At 40.5% G+C, this 21,805-nt stretch overlaps 1 protein-coding gene across 2 annotated transcripts in view; it reads right to left on the bottom strand.

Moving 5' to 3' along the window:
• The window catches only part of LOC136847244 (uncharacterized), a 201,089-nt gene that overhangs the window by 9,909 nt on the left and 169,375 nt on the right, over positions 1–21,805 (bottom strand). For both annotated transcript variants that reach the window (XM_067118742.1, XM_067118741.1), the window contains exon 3: positions 8,638–8,790. In XM_067118742.1, coding sequence (XP_066974843.1) covers positions 8,638–8,790 — 153 coding nt within the window. The remainder of the gene's footprint in view (positions 1–8,637; positions 8,791–21,805) is intronic.

The following is a 21,805-nucleotide window of genomic DNA, read 5'->3' as shown; positions in this document are numbered from 1 at the left end:
TTCAGCGCTGAAACGGAAACTGACAGTAAAAGGTTTGAAAGGTGTAACAGGAGGAAAACCTCAAAGCAGTTACACTACGAATCAATTGTTAGGAGAGGGTGGAAAGTAAGATGGAAGAAGAGAATATGAAAGGAGGTACAGTAAAAGGAACGAAAGGGGTTGCAGCTAGGGGGCCTTGAAAGGCGCGCTGCAAAGAACCTTAAGTAATCCCAACAGTGTGCCACACCTCTAACCCCCCCTAAACCCTACGGGAGGATCTTCTATCGTTTCTTTGTCCATGCAAATATTTTGACTGATGAAAAGGAGGAATATTGTACCCTCTCCCTCTCTTTCTGTGTGTGTGTGTGTGTGTGTGTGTGTACATGTCCTTGCCTACACAAGTCAGACCTCACTTCTGTCACCAACTTTCTTTCCTGGGCGGGACTCCTCGGCAGGTGGTTTAGGAAGTTGTCGAAACTCGCGGAAGTTATAATCGCTTATGTGTGCGGATATGAACAGATGTTTCTCTCAAATTGCAGGTCGTCAAATCTATTATCATATATATAACTGCACAAATTGTTGCAGCGTTACACAAGTGTGTAAAAACAACTGTATATATATTACAAAATGCATAAAGGTAATTTTCTGCATTCAAACTGTGTAATTATATAAGAAATGCAGTGGATTAGAAACACAATTTTTGAATGTATGCAATCATGCATTCTTCGCACGTGTTCATATACTTTAAATTATGATTATCATTGCATTAACATAAGAAAGAAAATATTCATAGCTTGTTCAACTGGCTAAAGTTAATGTTTGTGAACCCGTTCTATGATCAATTTACGGATGTTCATTTTCCAAAATGAAAGCTAGTTCACAGAGTAATCCAGACTGACTTGATCCGACAAGAGAAATAAAATAAAAAAAAATGGGATGTGATTTTACTTTCATACTAAAACCTTTTTCCAACAGGCATTCGACAAACTTACTGCTTTAATCTGGTCCCTGGGAGAGAGAGAGAGAGAGAGAGAGAGAGAGAGAGAGAGAGAGAGAGAGAGAGAGAGAGAGAGAGAGAGAGAGAGAATCCTAAAATTCTGTATGAGAATTCTTCTTATACTTAGTGACTTCTCAAGCCTTCACGAACCTAACATTTTTATTTATAAAAGCATTAAAACAAGTGGAGTCCACTCAAATAATCAGCATCCACGTAATTCATAAAAAATCAATACACGCTATAAAATCAGCTTTAAAAACACCAGTTACATTCTGTACACTCAACAGTATGAGCGCCACTGCTTCTCATACTGATGTCTAATGAAAGAAGTCTGCTTCTGATCAGAAACGGCAGAGGGAAGAAGGCAAAGCCGGCGTTCTCACGAACATATTATAACCACTGAGGAGGGTCTTCACCACACAGAAGCCCCATTCATTCTGCGTATCTCTTCAACACTCGCACTCATCATCAGTGTGAATCAGCCCTTGATCAAACACTGCTCCTATGCTTAACAGTTCGCCCCCGCGCTTCCTCTCAGAAAAAGTCAGGCCACAGTGAATCCCCAAACGCTCGTGAGAAAAGAAACAACCCACAAGGCACCCCAAGCGAAGGCAGCCATCCGGCAATGAGAGAAACAACCAAACACCCCGCCCAAACGAACGCAACCACCGAGCAAAACAAACACTGCAACAATTTGTCTCATTATCGTTTCCAGTCACGATTGACGCGCGTTCTTTATATGACAGCTGCTTCACGTGCCGAGTCCGCCTCTCACCACAAGCTCCTTCTGTGAGCAGCAACACAAGTTTTCATAAAGTTACTCTCCTCAAAAAGGAAAGAAGGAAAGGGGAGGCAAAGAAAAAAAAAATAAGGTTCGTAAACCACAGCATAAAGTCAGGGAGAAATGAGGCGAAGAAGAAACGGATATCAAAGTCACTCATGTCATACCTTACTGTGTAGTTAAGAACCGTTTCCCCCAACATCTTTCCCTTCTTCTTCTTCTTCTTCTTCATAGGCAAAGGAATTTTATACAACCAAAACTTGCAGACGGCTATAGGGGATATCAGATTGCAACTTCTGCTATGAAGGAGGCAGCAGGAATTACGGTCCTTTCTCCTGGCGTTCGTGAAAAACTGGTTTTAACCCTCGTTACCAGTTACAGTCTAACAGGGAACTTTTATAATAATTGTCTGGAGGAGTTTATTTATTTACACACTCTCTCTTTTCCTTTCTCTCTCTCGTGTGCTACACATTTTTCTTCCAACTCACTATACGTTTCATTTACTGCAATGCCCGTCGCTCCACGCTGACAGTTTATGGTCTGAGTAAGAATTGGATGGTATAAATTTCTGGACATTAGTTTGAGAGAGAGAGAGAGAGAGAGAGAGAGAGAGAGAGAGAGAGAGAGAGAGAGAGAGAGAGAGAGAGAGAGAGAGAGAGAGAGGATGGAAGGAATAAGGAACAACCGCTTTGAATCTAAATTTGCTGAAGCAAATATACTTAGCTGTTTACTGTACATTACCGAGTTTCGTAAAAAAAAAAAAAAAATACACAAACACTTTATACACACACACGCACGTATCTATATATATGTGTGTATATCTATGTGGATGTGTATATATATATAATACAGTATATATATATATATATATATATATATATATATATATATATATATATATATATATATATATATATATATACATACACATATACGCACATACGATCCAGATCAGTAGCCCACACCGTCTGACCTCTATTCTTAATAGTTCTATATCCCGGTTCACTTTACTCCATTGGCTCTGTATCGATTTGTTTCCAGAGGAGAGCCTTTTATTCCAGGCTGACTATTCTGTCCCACGGCCCCTCGTTTAAAATCAGTTGTCCCTTAATATACTGCAGCAGTATAAATGTGTTCTATACGTTACCGTTCGGAAACAATACAGATTGGAAACAGTTCATGTACGACTGAGTTCTCTGGTTTAGATTCGTACTGGATTATGTTATGACAATTCTGTCAAAGTGCCATTTTGCGCACTGGGGACACAGCAACAAAACCGTTTACTTATTTGCTCAAGTGACTTTCAACAGTCAAAAGTGTTTTTGCTTGGAAAAGCATAATACAATTCCCAACTGCTTTTTCATCCGTTTACACTTATAATCCAACTAACGAATGCTTGAAGCTAACTGGGAGCCTGCATGCTACTGCTGCACACTAGCACACAACCGAATCAATATTTCCGATTAAAATATTTCACTGGCTCATTTTTCAATTCTCTGGAGACAGGCTAACCCGATAGGCATGAGGAAGCCTTTTGGTCTCTTAGGAAGCGTGCCAATGAATTGACCCCATTGTCTTTCAATTCTCAAACAATTATTCTGTACATGACTGTTTACCCTACGTTTTGGAAGCATCGATTTGTCACACTGTTCTCAAGTACAGTGGCCCCATTAATCAACCCAGCTATATTCTATTGCTCTTGTTTTCATCGTATTAAACTCTTGTTTTGTTTTCACTGTGTTAAACTCTTGTTTCCAATGTGTTAAACTCTTGTTTTCGTTGTACTGAACTCTTGTTTTCATTGTATTAAACTCTTGTTTTCAATGTGTTAAACTCTTGTTTTCGTTGTACGAAACTCTTGTTTTCCTTGTATTAAACTCTTGTTTTCATTGTATTGCTCCTTCTTAATCACTGATAAGTTTGAATGAAGTTCTGGTTGTCCTTCCAGATCAAGGTCACAACTAGGTCACATGGTTGCTGCTTTTTGCTCTTGCAAGTTGTTGGTTGGTTAAGATTATCCTGGCTTACACAAGCACGGCATTTGCCTAACAACGGAGGGGCGGCTAAGAGCCCTCTTCACCCTGCGATAAAGTCACGAAAGATATAAGAGGCCTTCTGAGTAGTGAGTACCTCTGGACTCTGACCCACCTACAGTGACGTAAGCTGCTTGACTGTTTGAAGCCGCCACTTCAATAGTTCTGTAGCAAGCGTCAGTCTTTAAATAAACACAGGACTCTACCTGTTGATTATGCTTTCGTCCTCATCAGTTCGAAGATACGGAAAATGACATTTTCTGTGCTTCTGAAGCATATAACGTCTCAACTTCAGAGTCGAGTTTTTGCACTTTTAGAGGCAAGCTAAACAGCTCCCTCGTTCTGTCTATTCTTCCTCTGCACTCTTTTGTTACAACGACAGACCTAAGTTGCATTTTCTAAAACTCAACATTTTCATCTTGTTCACTCTTGCGCGTGCTTCTTCTAGCCAAACTTAGACTGTACTGGACATTATCACCTTGATGAACAAGTTAAAAATGCGCCGAAGTTTCATCTGTACAATCGAGCTTTCTGCACAGCGTATAATCAAGGCCACCAAACATAGTTCTATCTTTCGGTGGTCTAGGTATAATGCTGCGGCCCATGAAACTTTAACCACGGCCAGGCGGTGGCCTTCTTGTATCGTTGCCAGACGCACGATTATGGCTAACTTTAACCTTAAATAAAGTAAAAACTACTGGGGATAGAGGGCTGCAATTTGGTATGTTTGATGATTGGAGGGTGGATAATCGACATACCAAATTGCAGCCATCTAGCCTCAGTAGTTTTTAAGATCTGAGGTCGGACAGAAAAAAGTGCAGACGGACAGACAAAGCCGGTACAATAGTTTTCTTTTACAGAAAACTAAAAAAGCGAAGGAAAACGATACCTAACAATTTTTTTTTCATCAATTTCAAGCTGCAACTACAGTTACGCAAGAATGACTGAAAAGGACCAGACCACAGACTTCGCAGGCTCAGTTCTCGTGTAAAGCAAACGTTTACAACAATGAATGATTACGTTCTGAAAAAATACAGAAGTTTTACCATTACCCATCTCCAAACACTTAACTTACAGATCTCTGATCCACATATTGCATGATTACGTTCATTTTTCCAACTGCAACTTATTGGCTGGGCAGTAATAATGGCAGCTGTAGCAATTACAGGGTTAGCAACATCAAAATCAACACCACCGATAATAGCAATGACAGGGAACATAAAACGGATATTTTCCAGTTCGTGACAAAGCTTCCCTTTATCATCTATCAACCAGATGGTATTAATTCCACTTGAAAAGGAAGTTTTCAGCTTTAAGCCTCCGCAGCATTGCTTGGGGAGTCGCAAGCGCGCCCGGGAAATGTTTGCTTGCGGGGCCTGAGTGTGAATATCTGAGTAATTCAATTTATTTCCATTAGGGTAATAGCCGCGTGTGAAACTTTCCAGGGACCTCTCGTTTCGGGGGAGAAATATGCACCCCGTTATAAAGGACGCTCACTGACCTTAATTTAATCTTCGCCATTTTGGAATTACATCTGGTTTTCCATTCATCTGTTTTATTAGTTTTCTGTAAAAGAAAACTACTGAGTTGGCTGTTTGTCTGTCCGTCCGCACTTTTTCTGTCCGCCATCAGATCTTGAAAACTACCCAGGCTAGAGGGCTGCAATTTGATATGTTGATCATCCACCCTCCAGTCATCAAACATACCACACTGCAGCCCTCTATCCTCAGTAGTTTTTATTTAAGGTTAAAGTTAGCCTTGATCGAGCGTCTGGCAATGCTGGCCACCAACGGGATATGGCTGAGAGTTTCATGAGCCGCGGCTGAGAGTTTCATACAGCATTACACGCTGTACAGAAAACCCAACTGCGCCGAACACACTTCGGCGCATTTTATACATGTTTTTCTATATGACTCCATCAGTACTCCATGTACGCAGTACTGCACTGCAATTAATTGGAATCATTTTTCTATAAAACAATTGTTTTTTATTCGCGTTCCCTCAATCTTTTCCTTCTGCTCTTCGACACAGATACAGCTGCTTTCCAACCATGTTTTATTTACCAATAAGTCTTCATCACTGTTTAGTGTACACAGTGCTTCAGTTAATAGGAAGGAATTTTTCCCGTCCTCTAATATCTCTGTTCTACTGTTTTCCTCTACACCTAGAGAAAAGCTGCAGTTGTTTACCCTCGTCTGAAATCGATTCTCTGTTCAATTTTGTTCTGTTTACCTGGTCGCTTTTTCCCTTCAGTATGCTTCATGATCGCTATTTATAGTTTATTTCCTGTATTGACACGGGACCTTTGGCTTCTGGAAAGCTATTAGATCAAGAGGAGAAAAGATATGGAGGCAAACAATGAACTAGGAGCTTCATCAATGTAAAGGACGCCTTTTTTTTTTTTTTGTCATCACGAGCAGTATTTCCTGTTTTTATTCATTTGCGCGCGCGGTATACAACACGGAACACTTGTGTGTCTAAACAGTCGCGTATATTAATATGAAAAATGTATGCTAAACTCGTAATATATATATACTGTATATATATATATATATATATTGTTTACTATATATATAAATATACATATACGTATGTATAATATATATATATATATATATATATATATATATATTATATACATGTATGTATATATATATACTGTATATATACAGTTATCTCTGGCCAATTGATAACGGGTGTTCATTTGACATATTTTCTTTAGAAATCTGGTATCTTGCCGGACACTTCCATCGGCTCATAAGAGAGAAAGGAAATAGATAACGCCTCTACTATAGAATGGAATGGAATATAGAGTTTAGGCCAAAGTCCAATCACCGGGACCTATGAGGTCATTCAGCACTGGAGAGGAAATTGACAGTAAAAGTTTGAAAGGTGTAACAGGAGGAAAACCTCAAAGCAGTTGTACTATGAAATAACTGTTAGGAGAGGGTGGATAGCAGGATGGAAAATAGAGAATATGAATGGAGGTACAGTAAAAAGAATGAAAGGGATTGCAGCTAGGGGCCGAGGGTACGATGCCAAGAACCTTTGGTAATGCCTACAGTGCACCCCGTGAGGTGCTCTGACGGCTCTACCCACCTTCGAGGGCCTCTATACTGTAATACACGAACACTGTCGTCATGACCGCTTCCATCCCCCGTAGGAAGGTAGTGCCGTCAGTACACCTCGTGGGGTGCACTGTAGGCATTACTTAAGGGTCTTTGCAGCATCCCTTCGGCCCCTAGCTGCAACCCCTTTCGTTCCTTTTAGTGCACCTCCGTTCATATTCTTAATTCCATCTTCCTTTCCATCCTCTCCTAACAACTGATTTATAGTGCAGCTGCGTGGTTTATTTTCCTCCTGTTACAACTTGCAGAACTTTTTTGTTGTCAATTTCCGCTTCAGCACTGAATGACCTCGTAATTCCCAGCGCTTGGCCTCTGGCCTAAATCCTATACTCTATCTATCTATCTATCTGTTACCTCTTCCAGTTTATTTGGCCACCACACGCCACTGCAAGCCGAATTTCAGCATCCTGAAACATTATATGCTTCAGTGGGAAAAAGAGGGTTTGTTCTGAACGAGGAAAGTTTTGGAAAAATTGACACTGTCGAACTGAAGAATAGTTTTTGAAGAGAAAATTATACTTTGAGCTGTGAAAGTTTTTAGAAAAAAACTTTATTCTGAACTGGAAAACTTCTTTAGAAAAAAGTTTACTTCTGAACTACAAAAGTTCCCGAAAATCTGATTTTGAATTAGATAATATTTTCAGAAAAGAGGTGCTGTCAAAAACATGAGCTAGTTGTATAGAAAAAAAATGTTAAAGCTGACTTATTTTCAGAAAAAATGTCACTGTTAAGGTAGAGTATTTTTTAATTATAATTCAGTTTTAAATTCTCAATAAGAACTCTCATAAGAAAATGACATCTTTGGGTATCGATTCCCATTCATTAAGTATGAAATAATATAAACAATATATATCAGTCATATGAGAAGCTGGTTTGGTTATTTTTAACATAATTCATTAAAAAATATTCAGGTACGTTTCATGACCAAAGAAAAAAAAAAATTTTTTTTAGCCTGTCAAGAAATGAACCTCATCCTAAAAAACACATTTAGGAAAAAGATAACAAAATAAAATCAAATGACGGAATCCTTTAAAGCAGTGGTTCTCAACCAAGGGGGAATTGTGACTACAGACTGGCAGGCTCAAACTGGCTCTAGGACCACACAAAAGGCAGTGTGCATCGGTCCGCACTACTGAGAGGTCACGCTGGGCTTTCTCTCCGCTACCTTGTGTGTTTGTGTTAAGTGTTTTGTTGCAGATTATTTGGAATGCACCTTTTGAGGCTGACAAATTTGGAAAGGGGGTTGGTCCTAGAAGCTTGTAACTTTCCTTGAATAAATAACTCTGCCAGATACCATCCAGTTGTAGTGAGGCCCTGTTAGTAATTGTATTAGGCACAGAACAATTGTGTAAGTGATGAAGTTAATTTATCTAACCTCGAGATGGACTGGTTCAGGAGTATTAAAAGAATGTATGGAGGGTGAGTCATGATGGAAGTAAGAACCTAAGAGAAAATGAGAAGAATGTCAGTGATATATATATATATATATATATATATATATATATATATATATATATATATATATATATATATATGTATCATGTGTGTGTGTGTGTGGTGTATGTACGCGCACATAAATCAAACAATGTATGGGATGTAAATGAACACCTTCTGAAGCAACCTGCAAAAAAAAAAAGGCGGACGGTTGAGACAGAATTACGCAAGTGTACTTATGTCACTATGCAGTTACGTCAAGAATTCAGCAGGATTCGTCCTTACCATTGACATCGGTGATCAGAACTGACTCGCACCCTAGACTACAGGAGCCGACTTCAGTCTCCTCCTTGACGAAGTTCTCGTCCGTACAGCGGTCTGCTCGCGTCGAGTTCCCGCGTGGCGAGTAGCTGCACAGGAAACAGTCGACGGCTCCACCTGCCAGGAGGAAAGGTGAACATATGTGATCAAAAGATAAGGATGAACTTCTTCCGGTTTATTCCATTTTCTATCTCACTCTCTAACACACACACACACACACACACACACACTTCCTTCACTGGTATAAATACCACTGCTCTGTAACTCTTATTTCATTCTTTACCTGCCTGTTGAGGGAGAGAGACAGTGTCTCCGAAATACTGCTATGACTTTCTGAGCCTTTGGTGTTTTTATGGGCTCCTTTCATGAGACACACTTACATATATCGAGCTGAATGGACATAGAGTTTGATATTTCACGATAACATCGTAGTATCAAGCAAGGTCTAGACCTTGGTATCAAGAAAATGGCCAGGAAGATAAAAACAAGACGAAAGTCACGACATGCTTCCAACGGCCGACGCGACGTCCCCCTGTAGAGAGTTTCTTTCCGACCCTGACAGTTTCTTCCCGAACGTGACAGTTTCTTTCCGACCCTGACAGTTTCTTCCCGAACGTGACAGTTTCTTTCCGACCCTGACAGTTTCTTCCCGACCGTGACAGTTTCTTTCCGACCCTGACAGTTTCTTCCCTGAACGTGACAGTTTCTTTCCGACCCTGACAGTTTCTTCCCGACCGTGACAGTTTCTTTCCGACCCTGACAGTTTCTTCCCGACCGTGACAGTTTCTTTCCGACCCTGACAGTTTCTTCCCGAACGTGACAGTTTCTTTCCGACCCTGACAGTTTCTTCCCGAACGTGACAGTTTCTTTCCGACCCTGACAGTTTCTTCCGACCGTGACAGTTTCTTTCCGACCCTGACAGTTTCTTTTTCCCGACCGTGACAGTTTCTTTCCGACCGTGACAGTTTCTTCCCGACCGTGACAGTTTTTTTCCGACCCTGACAGTTTCTTCCCGAACGTGACAGTTTCTTTCCGACCCTGACAGTTTCTTCCCGAACGTGACAGTTTCTTTCCGACCCTGACAGTTTCTTCCCGAACGTGACAGTTTCTTTCCGACCCTGACAGTTTCTTCCCGAACGTGACAGTTTCTTTCCGACCCTGACAGTTTCTTCCCGAACGTGACAGTTTCTTTCCGACCCTGACAGTTTCTTCCCGAACGTGACAGTTTCTTTCCGACCCTGACAGTTTCTTCCCGACCGTGACAGTTTCTTTCCGACCCTGACAGTTTCTTCCCGAACGTGACAGTTTCTTTCCGACCCTGACAGTTTCTTCCCGAACGTGACAGTTTCTTTCCGACCCTGACAGATTCTTTCCGACCCTGACAGTTTCTTCCCGAACGTGACAGTTTCTTTCCGACCCTGACAGTTTCTTCCCGAACGTGACAGTTTCTTTCAGACCCTGACAGTTTCTTTCCGACCCTGACAGTTTCTTTCCGACCCTGACAGATTCTTTCCGAACGTGACAGTTTCTTCCCGAACGTGACAGTTTCTTTCCGACCCTGACAGTTTCTTTCCGACCCTGACAGATTCTTTCCGACCCTGACAGATTCTTTCCGACCCTGACAGTTTCTTCCCGAACGTGACAGTTTCTTTCCGACCCTGACAGTTTCTTCCCGAACGTGACAGTTTCTTTCCGACCCTGACAGTTTCTTCCCGAACGTGACAGTTTCTTTCCGACCCTGACAGTTTCTTCCCGAACGTGACAGTTTCTTTCCGACCCTGACAGTTTCTTCCCGAACGTGACAGTTTCTTTCCGACCCTGACAGTTTCTTCCCGACCATGACAGTTTCTTTCCGACCCTGACAGATTCTTTCCGACCCTGACAGTTTCTTCCCGTCCCTGACAGTTTCTTTCCGACCCTGACAGTTTCTTTCCGACCCTGAAAGTTTCTTTCCGAACGTGACGGTTTCTTCCCGAACGTGACAGTTTCCAGTTTCTTTCCGACCCTGACAGTTTCTTCCCGTCCCTGACAGATTCTTTCCGACCCTGACAGTTTCTTTCCGACCCTGACAGTTTCTTCCCGTCCCTGACAGTTTCTTTCCGACCTTGACACTTTCTTTCCGACCCCGATAGTTTCTTTCCGACCTTGACACTTTCCGACCCTGACACTTTCTTTCCGACCCTGACAGTTTCTTTCCAATTCTGACAGTTTCTTACCGACCCAAAGCGTGTGTGGGGAAGTATCGAAGAAGGCCCATGGAAGAAGACTGCAGTGGTTTGGTCATGTCATACGGAGAGAAGAAGAGCATGTGCTTAAGAGGGTTACGAGGAGCATGGGGGAGGAGGGAAGGCCAAAGTTCAGATGGAAGGATAAAATAGCAAATGATATGCGGGAGGGGGAAAGGTTTAAGGAGATAAGATGCACTGGACAGACGACGGTGGAGAAGGCTGACAGGAAATAGCAACCCCATATATATATATATATATATATATATATATATATATATATATATATATATATATATATATATATATACATACATAACTAAATCTGACAACATCAACTAGATTAGTAATTAGTAGTTACGAAGGCAATTGATAAAATTAATGACCTCATACACACGTTCAGAGAAAAGCACTCAGGCTTCATCAGCTTAAATCAAAGATTCATCACTGCTAATGATATAATTAATAAGTGCTTTCAGATAAGCAGTTCAGGCTTCGTTATTACCATTAAAAAGGATTTTCAAACTAAGGAAAGAGACTAACACGAAAATGGGTTAGAATAAAAAAACAAGTAAAAAATGCGCCGAAGTTTCTTCGGTGCAATCGAGTTTCTGTACAGCGTATAATGCTGTATGAAACACTCACCCAAGGCCCATGAAACTTTCAGCCACGGCCCGGTGATGGCCTGTGTTGTTGGCACCTATAGCGGTGCCAGACGCACGACCATGGCTAACTTTAACAAATAAAATAAAAACTACTGAGGCTAGAGGGCTGCCATTTGGTATGTTTGATGACTGGAGGGTGGATGATCAACATACCAAGTTGCAGTCCTCTAGCCTAAGTAGGTTTTAAGATCTGAGGGCGGCCGGACAGACACATAGCCATCTCAATAGTTTTCTTTTACAGAAAACTAAAAAGTGAATAAACGGGGAAAAGTTGAAAGCGACAGCATGAAGGGGATAAAAATGTGGTAAAGAAATAAGGAGGTAATGGGAACGGGGGCTAGACAAAAAAAAAAAGTATTAAAAATGGAACCAAAGTAAAAAGAGGAAAAAAAAACTGAGAAATGAAAATAGGAAGACCAAAAGAGAAGAAAAAACTAGGAGGAAACGGAAACTGAGACATTATATAATAATATATATATATATATATTATATATATATATATATATATATATATATATATATATATATATATATATATATATATATATATATATATATATATATATACACACACACACACAAACACGCATATATATACAGTAGATCCCTAATCATACGACAGTAAAAAAAGAAAAGAAATAGAGAGTAACTACTCAAACGAAAAAAGGGGGCATTTTATTTTATTCGAATCCTTTTGAATTCCTCTCCGTTTCCGAACGAGAGCTCCTTCATTTCCCATTCGGTTCACCGACGGAATCCTAATAAGGTTTCGGGCATTGATTCGAAATGTCTCGGTAAAACGTCAGCGGTCACATTCCGGGTTCGGACAGATTTTAATTGGGGCTATTGATATCAGCGGAGCCAACGGGCGGCCGGGCTACTAGGCTAATGCGTATCGCGGAAATAGAAAAAAAAAAAAAAACAAGAAGAAAATGCACGGAGGTTTCTGTACAGCAGCTGCATCGTATAATCGAGGCCACCGAAAATAGATCTATCTTTCGGTGGTCTCGGTATGATGCTGTCTGAGCCGCGGCCCATGCAACTTTAACCACGGCACGGTGGTGGTATATCCTATATCGTTCCCAGAAGCACGATTATGGCTGACTTTAACCTCAAATAAAATAAAAACTACTGAGGCTAGAGGGCTGCAATTTGGCATGTTTGATGATTAGAGAGTGGATGATCAACATGCCGATTTGCAGCCCTCTAGCCTCAGTAGTTTTTAAGATCTTAGGGCGGACAGAAAAAGTGCGGACAGAATAAAGTGCGGACGGACAGACAAAGCCGGCACAATAATTTTCCATCACAGAAAACTAAAAAGGAGCGTGACCTGTCGTCTCCTACTTGCTCTTGCAAATTAATGGAGCAAGATTAACGAAGAACGTACCTTCCGAGTCGACATTTTTTTTTCCTCAGCCAAAGACGCTGCATCATGGGACCTCCTTCTTAATATGGATGGATGCAATTTCAAGACGAAAAAAAAGAGAGAGAGAGAGAGAGAGGAGAGGGGGAGAGGAAATGGAAAGGAAGAGACGCTAATAAACATTCATAAACCGTGAAGGTGAGAGAGAAAGATGAGGTGGAAATGAGAAAGAGAGGTCAAAATTAAGGAGAGCCCTCTACGAATTGATGGTGGGGTTCCCGCCATATTCATCGACCGTAAACGGGACAGACAAAGAAAAGATGAAAACGAGGGAAAGAGGGTAGTAGGCAATATTATTCGCAAAGTGGAAAGATCACGACAAAGGATCACGACACGTCCATTAATTTAGGAAGTACAGACTGTGCAAAACTGAAGTGTACGGAGGAAAAAAGGAAAGTGGAAATTAACAGAACGCATCGATACATCTATTAAAACGAAAATGGAAAAGAGGCGGTGAAAGTGAATCGTAAAGAGGAAACACGTGGAGAAGAAAACTAGAGAGGAAAAAAGAGAATTAAGAGGACATATCGACAAAATCTATTAACCAAAAAAAGAAAGGGGGATGGGGGAAAGAGGCGGCAAAAGTGAAAGCTCAGTGAAAGTGAAAACTACGAAAAGAGGTTTATACAAATTCATCATCCGTGAGGAGGAGACAGAAAGGAAAATGACAAGAGGCGTAAATAAGGAAATGAGGCCAATACTCGTTCATCTCTCGCAGAGAAGGGAATGGAGGAAAGAGGTCAACACAGTAGAGCTCCCCGTAGGGGGGTAGAGCGCCGTCAGTGCACCTCATGCGGTACACTGTAGGCATTGCTTAAGGTTCTTTGCAGCGTCCCTTCCTTAGGCACCCAGCTGCAAACCCGTCCTTTCATGCTCTCTTTCTTCCAACTTACTTTCCACCCAATGTGAGGTTTTTCTCCTGTTACACCTTTCAGACCTTTTACTGTCAATTTCCGTTTCAGCGTTGAATGACCTCGTAGGTCCCATTGCTTGGCCTCTGGCCTAAATTCTGTATTTCTATATTCAATCTATCAATTCAACACAACAGAGCGGCGACTATTACGGCAGCCCCAAAGAGGGTCACCATTTCCATTCAGGCGGCCTTCCACTACTTTCAACCGGTTCGACGATTCAGGTGGAGCCGAAGTAGGGAAAAAACACTGACTTCTCTCACTAACTACATCGGAAAGCGATTTGCAACTGCATTAATAAACAAACTCCCCTCTGCCCGAATTGACTTAATGGCCCTGGAAATCTCTCCGAAAGTCCGTATTTCGATATTGCTTTGATAACTGTGTCGCTTCGCACGAGGGCCTCAGTAGGTCAGGGCGAGTGGAAATGGAGCCATGGAACCGGGACGGACAAAGCATGGAGGAAGAGAAGTGGAAAAAAGACCGAAATACAGGCGCGCCGAAGATACTTTGGCGCAATAGAGTTTTCTGTACAGCGTATAATGCAGTATAAAACTCTCAGCGCTCAGTTGTTCCCCAGATGCGGTCAAGTGAAGGTGCATCGGCGATGCCTCCGGGAAGGGGCTGCCAGACGCACGATCCATGGCTAACCTTAACCTTAAATAAAATAAAACCTACTGAGGCTAGAGGGCTTCAATTTTGGTACGTTTGATGACTGGAGGGTGGATGATCAACATACCAATTTGCAGCCCTCTAGCCTCAGTTATTTTTAAGATCCGAGGGCGGACAGAAAAAGTGCGGACGAACAAACAAAGCCATCTCAATAGACTTCTTTTACAGGAAATTAAAAAGAAGCAAGTGAAAATTGGAAGACTGACATGAGCATAGCAAATGAGGGAAGGAAGAGACCCCCTAAAAATATTGTAGAGAAGTTGAGATCTAAAAAACAGTAGAATGCAATAGTGAGACTAAAAGCATGAAAGCACAAAGGAAACAATGTGAAAATCAGAGGAAATGGAAACGGGACAAGGACGTGCAAGCTCACTCCGAACAACCGTGAGCGAAACATAATGAATAGACTTGAAAAGGATAGAATAAATTGCCAATCTACTAAGTAAGTAAGTATAGCTTAGTTTTACGAGACCACTGAGCTGATTAACGGCTCTCCTAGGGCTGGCCCGAAGGATTAGACTTATTTTACGTGGCTAAGAACCAATTGGTTACTTAGCAACGGGACCTACAGCTTATTGTGGAATCCGAACCACATTATAGCGAGAAATGAATTTCTATCACCAGAAATAAATTCCTCTAACTCTTCATCAGCCGGCCAGGGAATTGAACTCCGGCCCACCGAGTGACAGTCCGCAGCTCTACCGACTCACCCAACGAAGAGCCTGCTAATCTACTAAGGACACAAAAAAAATCTACTAAGGACACAAAAAGGCAAGGGAGCAGAGGATAGCCAAAATGAACTGGCAATTGCAGGCAGAGGAAATAAAGGAAACTGAACGAGTTTCCATAAATCAAACTGAAAAAGGATTTCTATCATAAATGAAGAAACGGCGAGAGAAATAAGAGCGCCCTACCTGAATGAAAAGCCTAAAATTAGAACGGAGAGGCAGAAAGCGTAAAAACTACACGAAATACAGAAGGAATAAACAGAACCAAATCCCGAAATGGGTGCAAGCAATATATATATATATATATATATATATATATATATATATATATGTATATATATGTATATAGGCTATGGATATATATATATACATATATATATATATATATATATATATATATATATATATATATATATATATATATATATATATAAAACTGAGTAAGCAAGAGATGAATGGTTCACACAAAATAAGGAAGAGTCAGAGCGTATTCACTGGAGAGGAAGTGAAGTAAATACATATGAAACCTAAAAGGTCAAGGAAAAACCATAAACAAAATGCACGCAAGAGGACGACAGAATAGGAGCACGAAAGAAAGCAAAAGAAGGCAGGATTAGAGTACATTTAATCAGCGCCAAAATAAACAAAAGCGTTGAGGCCAAGCCTCCACCAAGGCTGATCAGTTCACAATCCTTACAAATTAAAAAATGCGCCAGTTTCTTCGGCGCAATCGAGTTTTCTGTGCAGCCGCTACGGCGTCTAATCAAGGCCACCGAAAATAGATCTATCTTTAGGTGGTCTCGGTATAATGCCGCGCCCCATGAAACTTTTAACCACGGCCCGGTGGTGGCCTAGCCTATATCGTTCCCAGAAGCACGATTATGGCTAACTTTAACCTTACATAAAATAAAAACTACTGAGGCTAGAGGGCTGCAATTTGGTATGCTTGATGATTGGAGGGTGGATGACCAACATACCAATTTGCAGCCCTCTAGACTCGATAGTTTTTAAGATTTGCGGGAGGACAGAAAAAAGTGCGGACGAAAAGATAAAGCCGGCACAATAGTTTTCTTTTAAAGAGAACTAAAAATCCCTTCTCCCCCCAAAAACCACATTCTTATTTCTCCCAAAATGTGGTCCCATGTTACCTGCCAAGAGGCCCACCTTTGGTCAAGTTTCTCTTCAAGTTTCCACACCTAACTCTGAGTTGCATTTCTAACAAACAGCTATAAACAGTAACACGCATACAACCTGAAATAAGATAATAACCTTTCAGGGGGTAATAAATATGTTATAAATAAATATATGACAAAAAACAAGTAATTATAACACAGAGTAAATGAAGAAAATGAAATAATAAGCTGAAAGTGACATTAATATTTTAGAGCACCGTGAGTTCAAATTACATAAGTTCTCAACACGGTACCTGAAGATTTACCTTATTTTGCAGCGATGCCTTACAAAGCACTAAAGCGAATACAATACGGAATTTAGGCCTAAGGCCAAGCACTGGGATCTACGAGGTCTATCAGCACTGAAAGGGAAATTGACAGTAAGAAGGTCTGAAAGGTTCAACAGGAGGAAAACCTCAAAGCAGTTGCACTATGAAACAATTGTTTGAGAGGTTGGAGAGCCAGATGGAAGAGAGAAAATATGAACAGAGGGAGAGTAAAAGGAATGAAAGAGGTTGCAGCTAGGGGCCAAAGAGAAGCTGCAAAAACCCTCAAGTAATGCCTACAGTGCACCACGTGAGGTGCACTGACGGCACTACTCCCCGACGGGGTTAAAAAAGCAGAATGAATTAACTTTTAAGATGAAAAACTCTGAAAACGAATTACTTCTAAAAATATGAATTCTGAATTTTCAGATTCCGGAAACAAAAGCTGCAACTGAACTTGCGAATTATTAATCACCTGAATTCAGAATGACGGCGCCACTCCTCCAATTTACGATGCGAACAGTTATCACTAAAAGGCTCAATATGACGCTTTAATGCGGATTTCAAAACATATTAACGTTAAATTAGCACTTAAAACGAAAGAGAGCGTTGACACGTCTGGTTCCTTATATTGTACTATGTCCGTGTAAGTGAAGGAACATTCTAAAGTAACCTTCTATTTTAAGCATGAACTTTAATTTTCATTCACACAAATATTATCCCTTACCATTACCAGACGTGACATACATACGTACATACATACATGCATACATACATACATACATATATGTACACACACACATTATATATATATATATATATATATATATATATATATATATCACCCCTGGTAATGATAATGATATTTTGTCTAACTAAAAATTAAAGTTCATATACAAATACATATATATATATATATATATATATATATATATATATATATATATATATATATATACAAATACATATATATATATATATATATATATATATATATATATATATATATATACATAATACATACATATTATATATATATATACATATATATGTGTGTTGTGTGTCTACTTTTCCATCCGGCACTATTTTGGTCATGGCGCCTTCTACTTTACTGCGAACCGCCTCGGTTTATTCCCCCACACACCTGCCATTGTCACCACCCCCCTACACACCTGTCATTGTGACCCCGCAGGCTCAGCTGTACATGTGAACTTCGATCAATCCCTCGTTGAAGCCTCCTCGGCTCCCTCTCCCTTCAGGGCCTAGAAGTATTGCCCCTCTAAGCTATTAAGTTCTGTGCCTTCCGTGTTCTCTTCTGAGACCTTCGATCTCCCATCAGTACTGGATGCAATATTGGCATCAAATTCAGAGCGGCAAGGATCCTTCTTCATCGCTTTATGCCACATGGATGAATCGAGAACGGATATGCGTCGTCTGTGAGGTTTTAAAAATGAAGCTTGTATGTGGATGCACTGCCTGCAATTCGATTTTAAACACTGGTTGTTCGAAACAGCTGCTCATCGCCTGCAAGGTTTTAAAAGATTCTGAACAAAACAGGCACAGACTGTTTGTAAATTTGTAAAACTTAAAAGACATGGAACGGAATGGAATATAGAAGCCAAAGGCTAAGCGCTGGGACCTGTGAGGTCATTCAGGGCTGAAAGGGAAATTGAGAATAGAAAGGTTTGAAAGGTGAAACGGGAGGGAAACCTCGCAGTTGCATTATGAAATAACTGTTAGGAGAGGGTGGAGAGCAAGAGGGAAGAAAGAGAATATGAACGGAGGCACAGTAAAAGGAACGAAAGGGGTTTCAGCTAGGGGTCGAAGGGACGCTGCAAAGACCCTTAAGTAATGCACTATTAGCACGACTTGAAAGGCTTGGATAGACTCAGGTGCGCGCCATTTGTGAGGGTTTAAAGATTCAGTTGACAACAGATGTGCACCGCATGTGATCATGTAATGTCTTAAAAGATTTTGCTCAGTCAGGTCTGCATCGTTTGTCATGTTTTAAACAATATTTACATAAATCAAGCGCCGTGCACTGCACGTAAGGTTTTTAAGATTAGCTGGTGCATGTGAAGTTTTATACCTAAAGGCTTAACAGCAGCACGTTGAACTATTCACTACATTAAACGCACTCTCGCGTTTCCTGGATGTTACGGACCTTCCTTTACAACACATCTCTGACGCTTTCTGGATCTTTCTCTCTATGTTCGCCTTCGAAGAATTCCGAATTCCACAATCTTTCCACATGACCGAACTACCCAAAAATACTGGTCCATCCTGTCACTTGTGGTACTAAGCTTTCAACAACTATAAATCTCTACATTTTTATCATTCTTTCACAGCTTTTCATAGCTCAAAAAATTAACTGGAGCTTTCCTAGATAGTGACCTCCACGGGTTTTAACCCGGTATGTCTCCTACTTCGCGGCGTGTTTAGTGCAAGCCCACTGGGGATGACTAAAAACATAAACAAAAGACTGAAAACTAGAGGGCTGCAATTTGGTATGTTTGATGATTGGAGGGTGGATGATCAGCATACCAATTTGCAGCCCTCTAGCCTCAGTAGTTTTTAAAATCTGAGGGCGGAGAGAAAAAGTGCCGACGGACAGACAAAGCCAGCTCAACAGTTTTCTTTTACAGAAAACTAAAAAAACCTTCCTGGTTTCCTTTGCTTTCGTCGCAAATATTTTCAAACTCTTCCACTAGTTTCTGCAAGTTCTCTTTATTATTTACACTGAATACTGCATATACTGCATCAGCTCACACATCAGGAATTCCACATTCCGTCCAGAATTCATTTTCTTGCATCAAAGAGAAGCAGGTGTTCTATTTACCCAATCATTCGTAAGTTTCTCATCATACAGACATACATGCATGCATATAATGTATGTAAATACACACACACACACTCACACATATATATATAGAGAGAGAGAGATTTATGAATATATATATATATATATATATATATATATATACATGCATGCATATAATGTATGTAAATACACACACACACACACACACACACACACACACATATATATATATATATACAGAGAGAGAGAGAGAGAGAGAGAGAGAGAGAGTTAAATTCAGTATTCGACTGACACAACAGCAATATCAGTAGAGAAAAATGATTAAAATCTCAGCGAAGTATAGGAGATAATGGAAATTCAGTGAGAACGAGAAAGAACGTAGAGTCCAAGTGAGGAATAATTTTCCTCGTGCCATGAAGTCTTTGAATACTTTCGTCATCTCTGTATTCAACCATTTGGTCAAAACAGTTCTTGCAGCTAGTCAATGGTTTCGACGAACAAAGAAAGAAAATGGATTAGGACAGACTATAGAATTTTGGCCAAAGGCCAAGCGCTGGGACCCCTGAGGTCATTCAGCGCCGAAAGGGAAAGTGAACGTAGGAAAGTTTGAAAGGTGTAATAGGAGGGAAAACCTCGCAGTTGCACTCTGAAATAATTGTTAGGAGAGGATGGAAAGTAAGAGGGAAGAAAGAGAATATGAGCGGAGATACAGTAAAGGGAACGAAATGGGTTGCAGCTAGAGACCTTAGGGACGCCGCAAAGAACCTTAAGTAATGCCTACATTACACCGCATGAGGGTGCATTGACGGCACTAACCCCCCTACGAGAGGAAATATGAATCAGGAAATTTGATTTAGGAGTTCTTTAAAGTGTATTGTACTGCTCTTAGCGTATTTGCAACAGAGCAATATGACAGCAATGATAAAAAATATTCTTTACTGTGTAACAGCTAGAGAATATTCGGATATATTCGAAAATCCAAGGTCACCTGCAGCAAGAGAAAATTAAGTTAAATTTACTTTCTCGCGGGATAAGTCACGATAATACGAAAACAAAGTAATGCTGACTGAAAAGGTAATTTTTACTCTGAAAGTCATAGTCTGTTCTTTTTTTCCATATACTTATTTATGATATATATTTACACACATATATGTATACTGTGTGTATATATATATATATATATATATATATATATATATATATTATTACATATATGTTATATATATATATATATATATATATATATATATATATATATATATATATCCTCAAGATATACTGGTGTACAAATTTGTTGTAATTCAAGCGCACATTATATATACACGTATATATCTTATATATATAAAATATATATATATGTGTAGTGTGCGTGTGTGTGTGGTTACGTACGTATTTCTGTGTATGCAGATGTATGTGAGTCCATTTCCGTGATGCACTTCAACGCACCAGATCAAGCTGAAATATCATTGCAGCCCCACAGAGAAAAGAAATAAAAAATCAGCGGACAACCAAGACAGAGAGAGAGAGAGAGAGAGAGAGAGAGAGAGAGAGAGAGAGAGAGAGAGAGAGAGAGAGAGAGGAGTTTGTCCGGTCTCAAAATTCTCCCCAAGAATTCCCGGGAGAATTTTGCTCAACAACGCCAATTCAGGAATTCGGTCCCGTAATTGCGTCAGCGTGACCCGTTCGCCGAACCATAAGTTCTATTCTCTCATTCTTTTTTTTCCCTTATTGCATCTGGACCTCCCAAATCACTCGGGCCTTTCTCAAGCACGAGGTTCCCCTGACCCAGTGGTTCTCAACCTTTTTTGGCCCAAGAACCCTTCCACCACATGTCAGAATGCCATCCCCCTCCCCGCCTTTCCAAAATTGTCTGCCTCAAAAGGTGCACATTCCAAATAATCTGCAACAAAATACCAACACAAACACACAGGCTAGCGGAGAGAAAGCCCAGCGTGACCTCTCAGTAGTGCGGGCCCATGCACACTGAGTTTTGTGTGGTCCTAGTGCCAATTTGAGCCTACCAATCCGTGGTCACAATTCTCCACCCTGAAACTCTGAAATTATCCCTGGGTGGGGGGGATTCCCCACTGGTTAAGAACCACCGCCCTGACCCTTCCCCCCCACAACCAAATAAAAAATTCCGATCTAACCGTCATAAATTATATTAATCTTCTCACGAGACAATTCTGAAGAGAGCCGGCAGCTCAACTATTTTTGCCATATGACATCATTTCCAGAGGCGTTCTACT

This window comes from Macrobrachium rosenbergii, chromosome 16 (assembly GCF_040412425.1).
Source record: "Macrobrachium rosenbergii isolate ZJJX-2024 chromosome 16, ASM4041242v1, whole genome shotgun sequence".
Classification (NCBI taxonomy): domain Eukaryota; kingdom Metazoa; phylum Arthropoda; class Malacostraca; order Decapoda; family Palaemonidae; genus Macrobrachium; species Macrobrachium rosenbergii.
The sequence above is the reverse complement of the archived record's forward strand: the minus strand, read 5'-3'. Positions and strand labels throughout refer to the sequence as shown.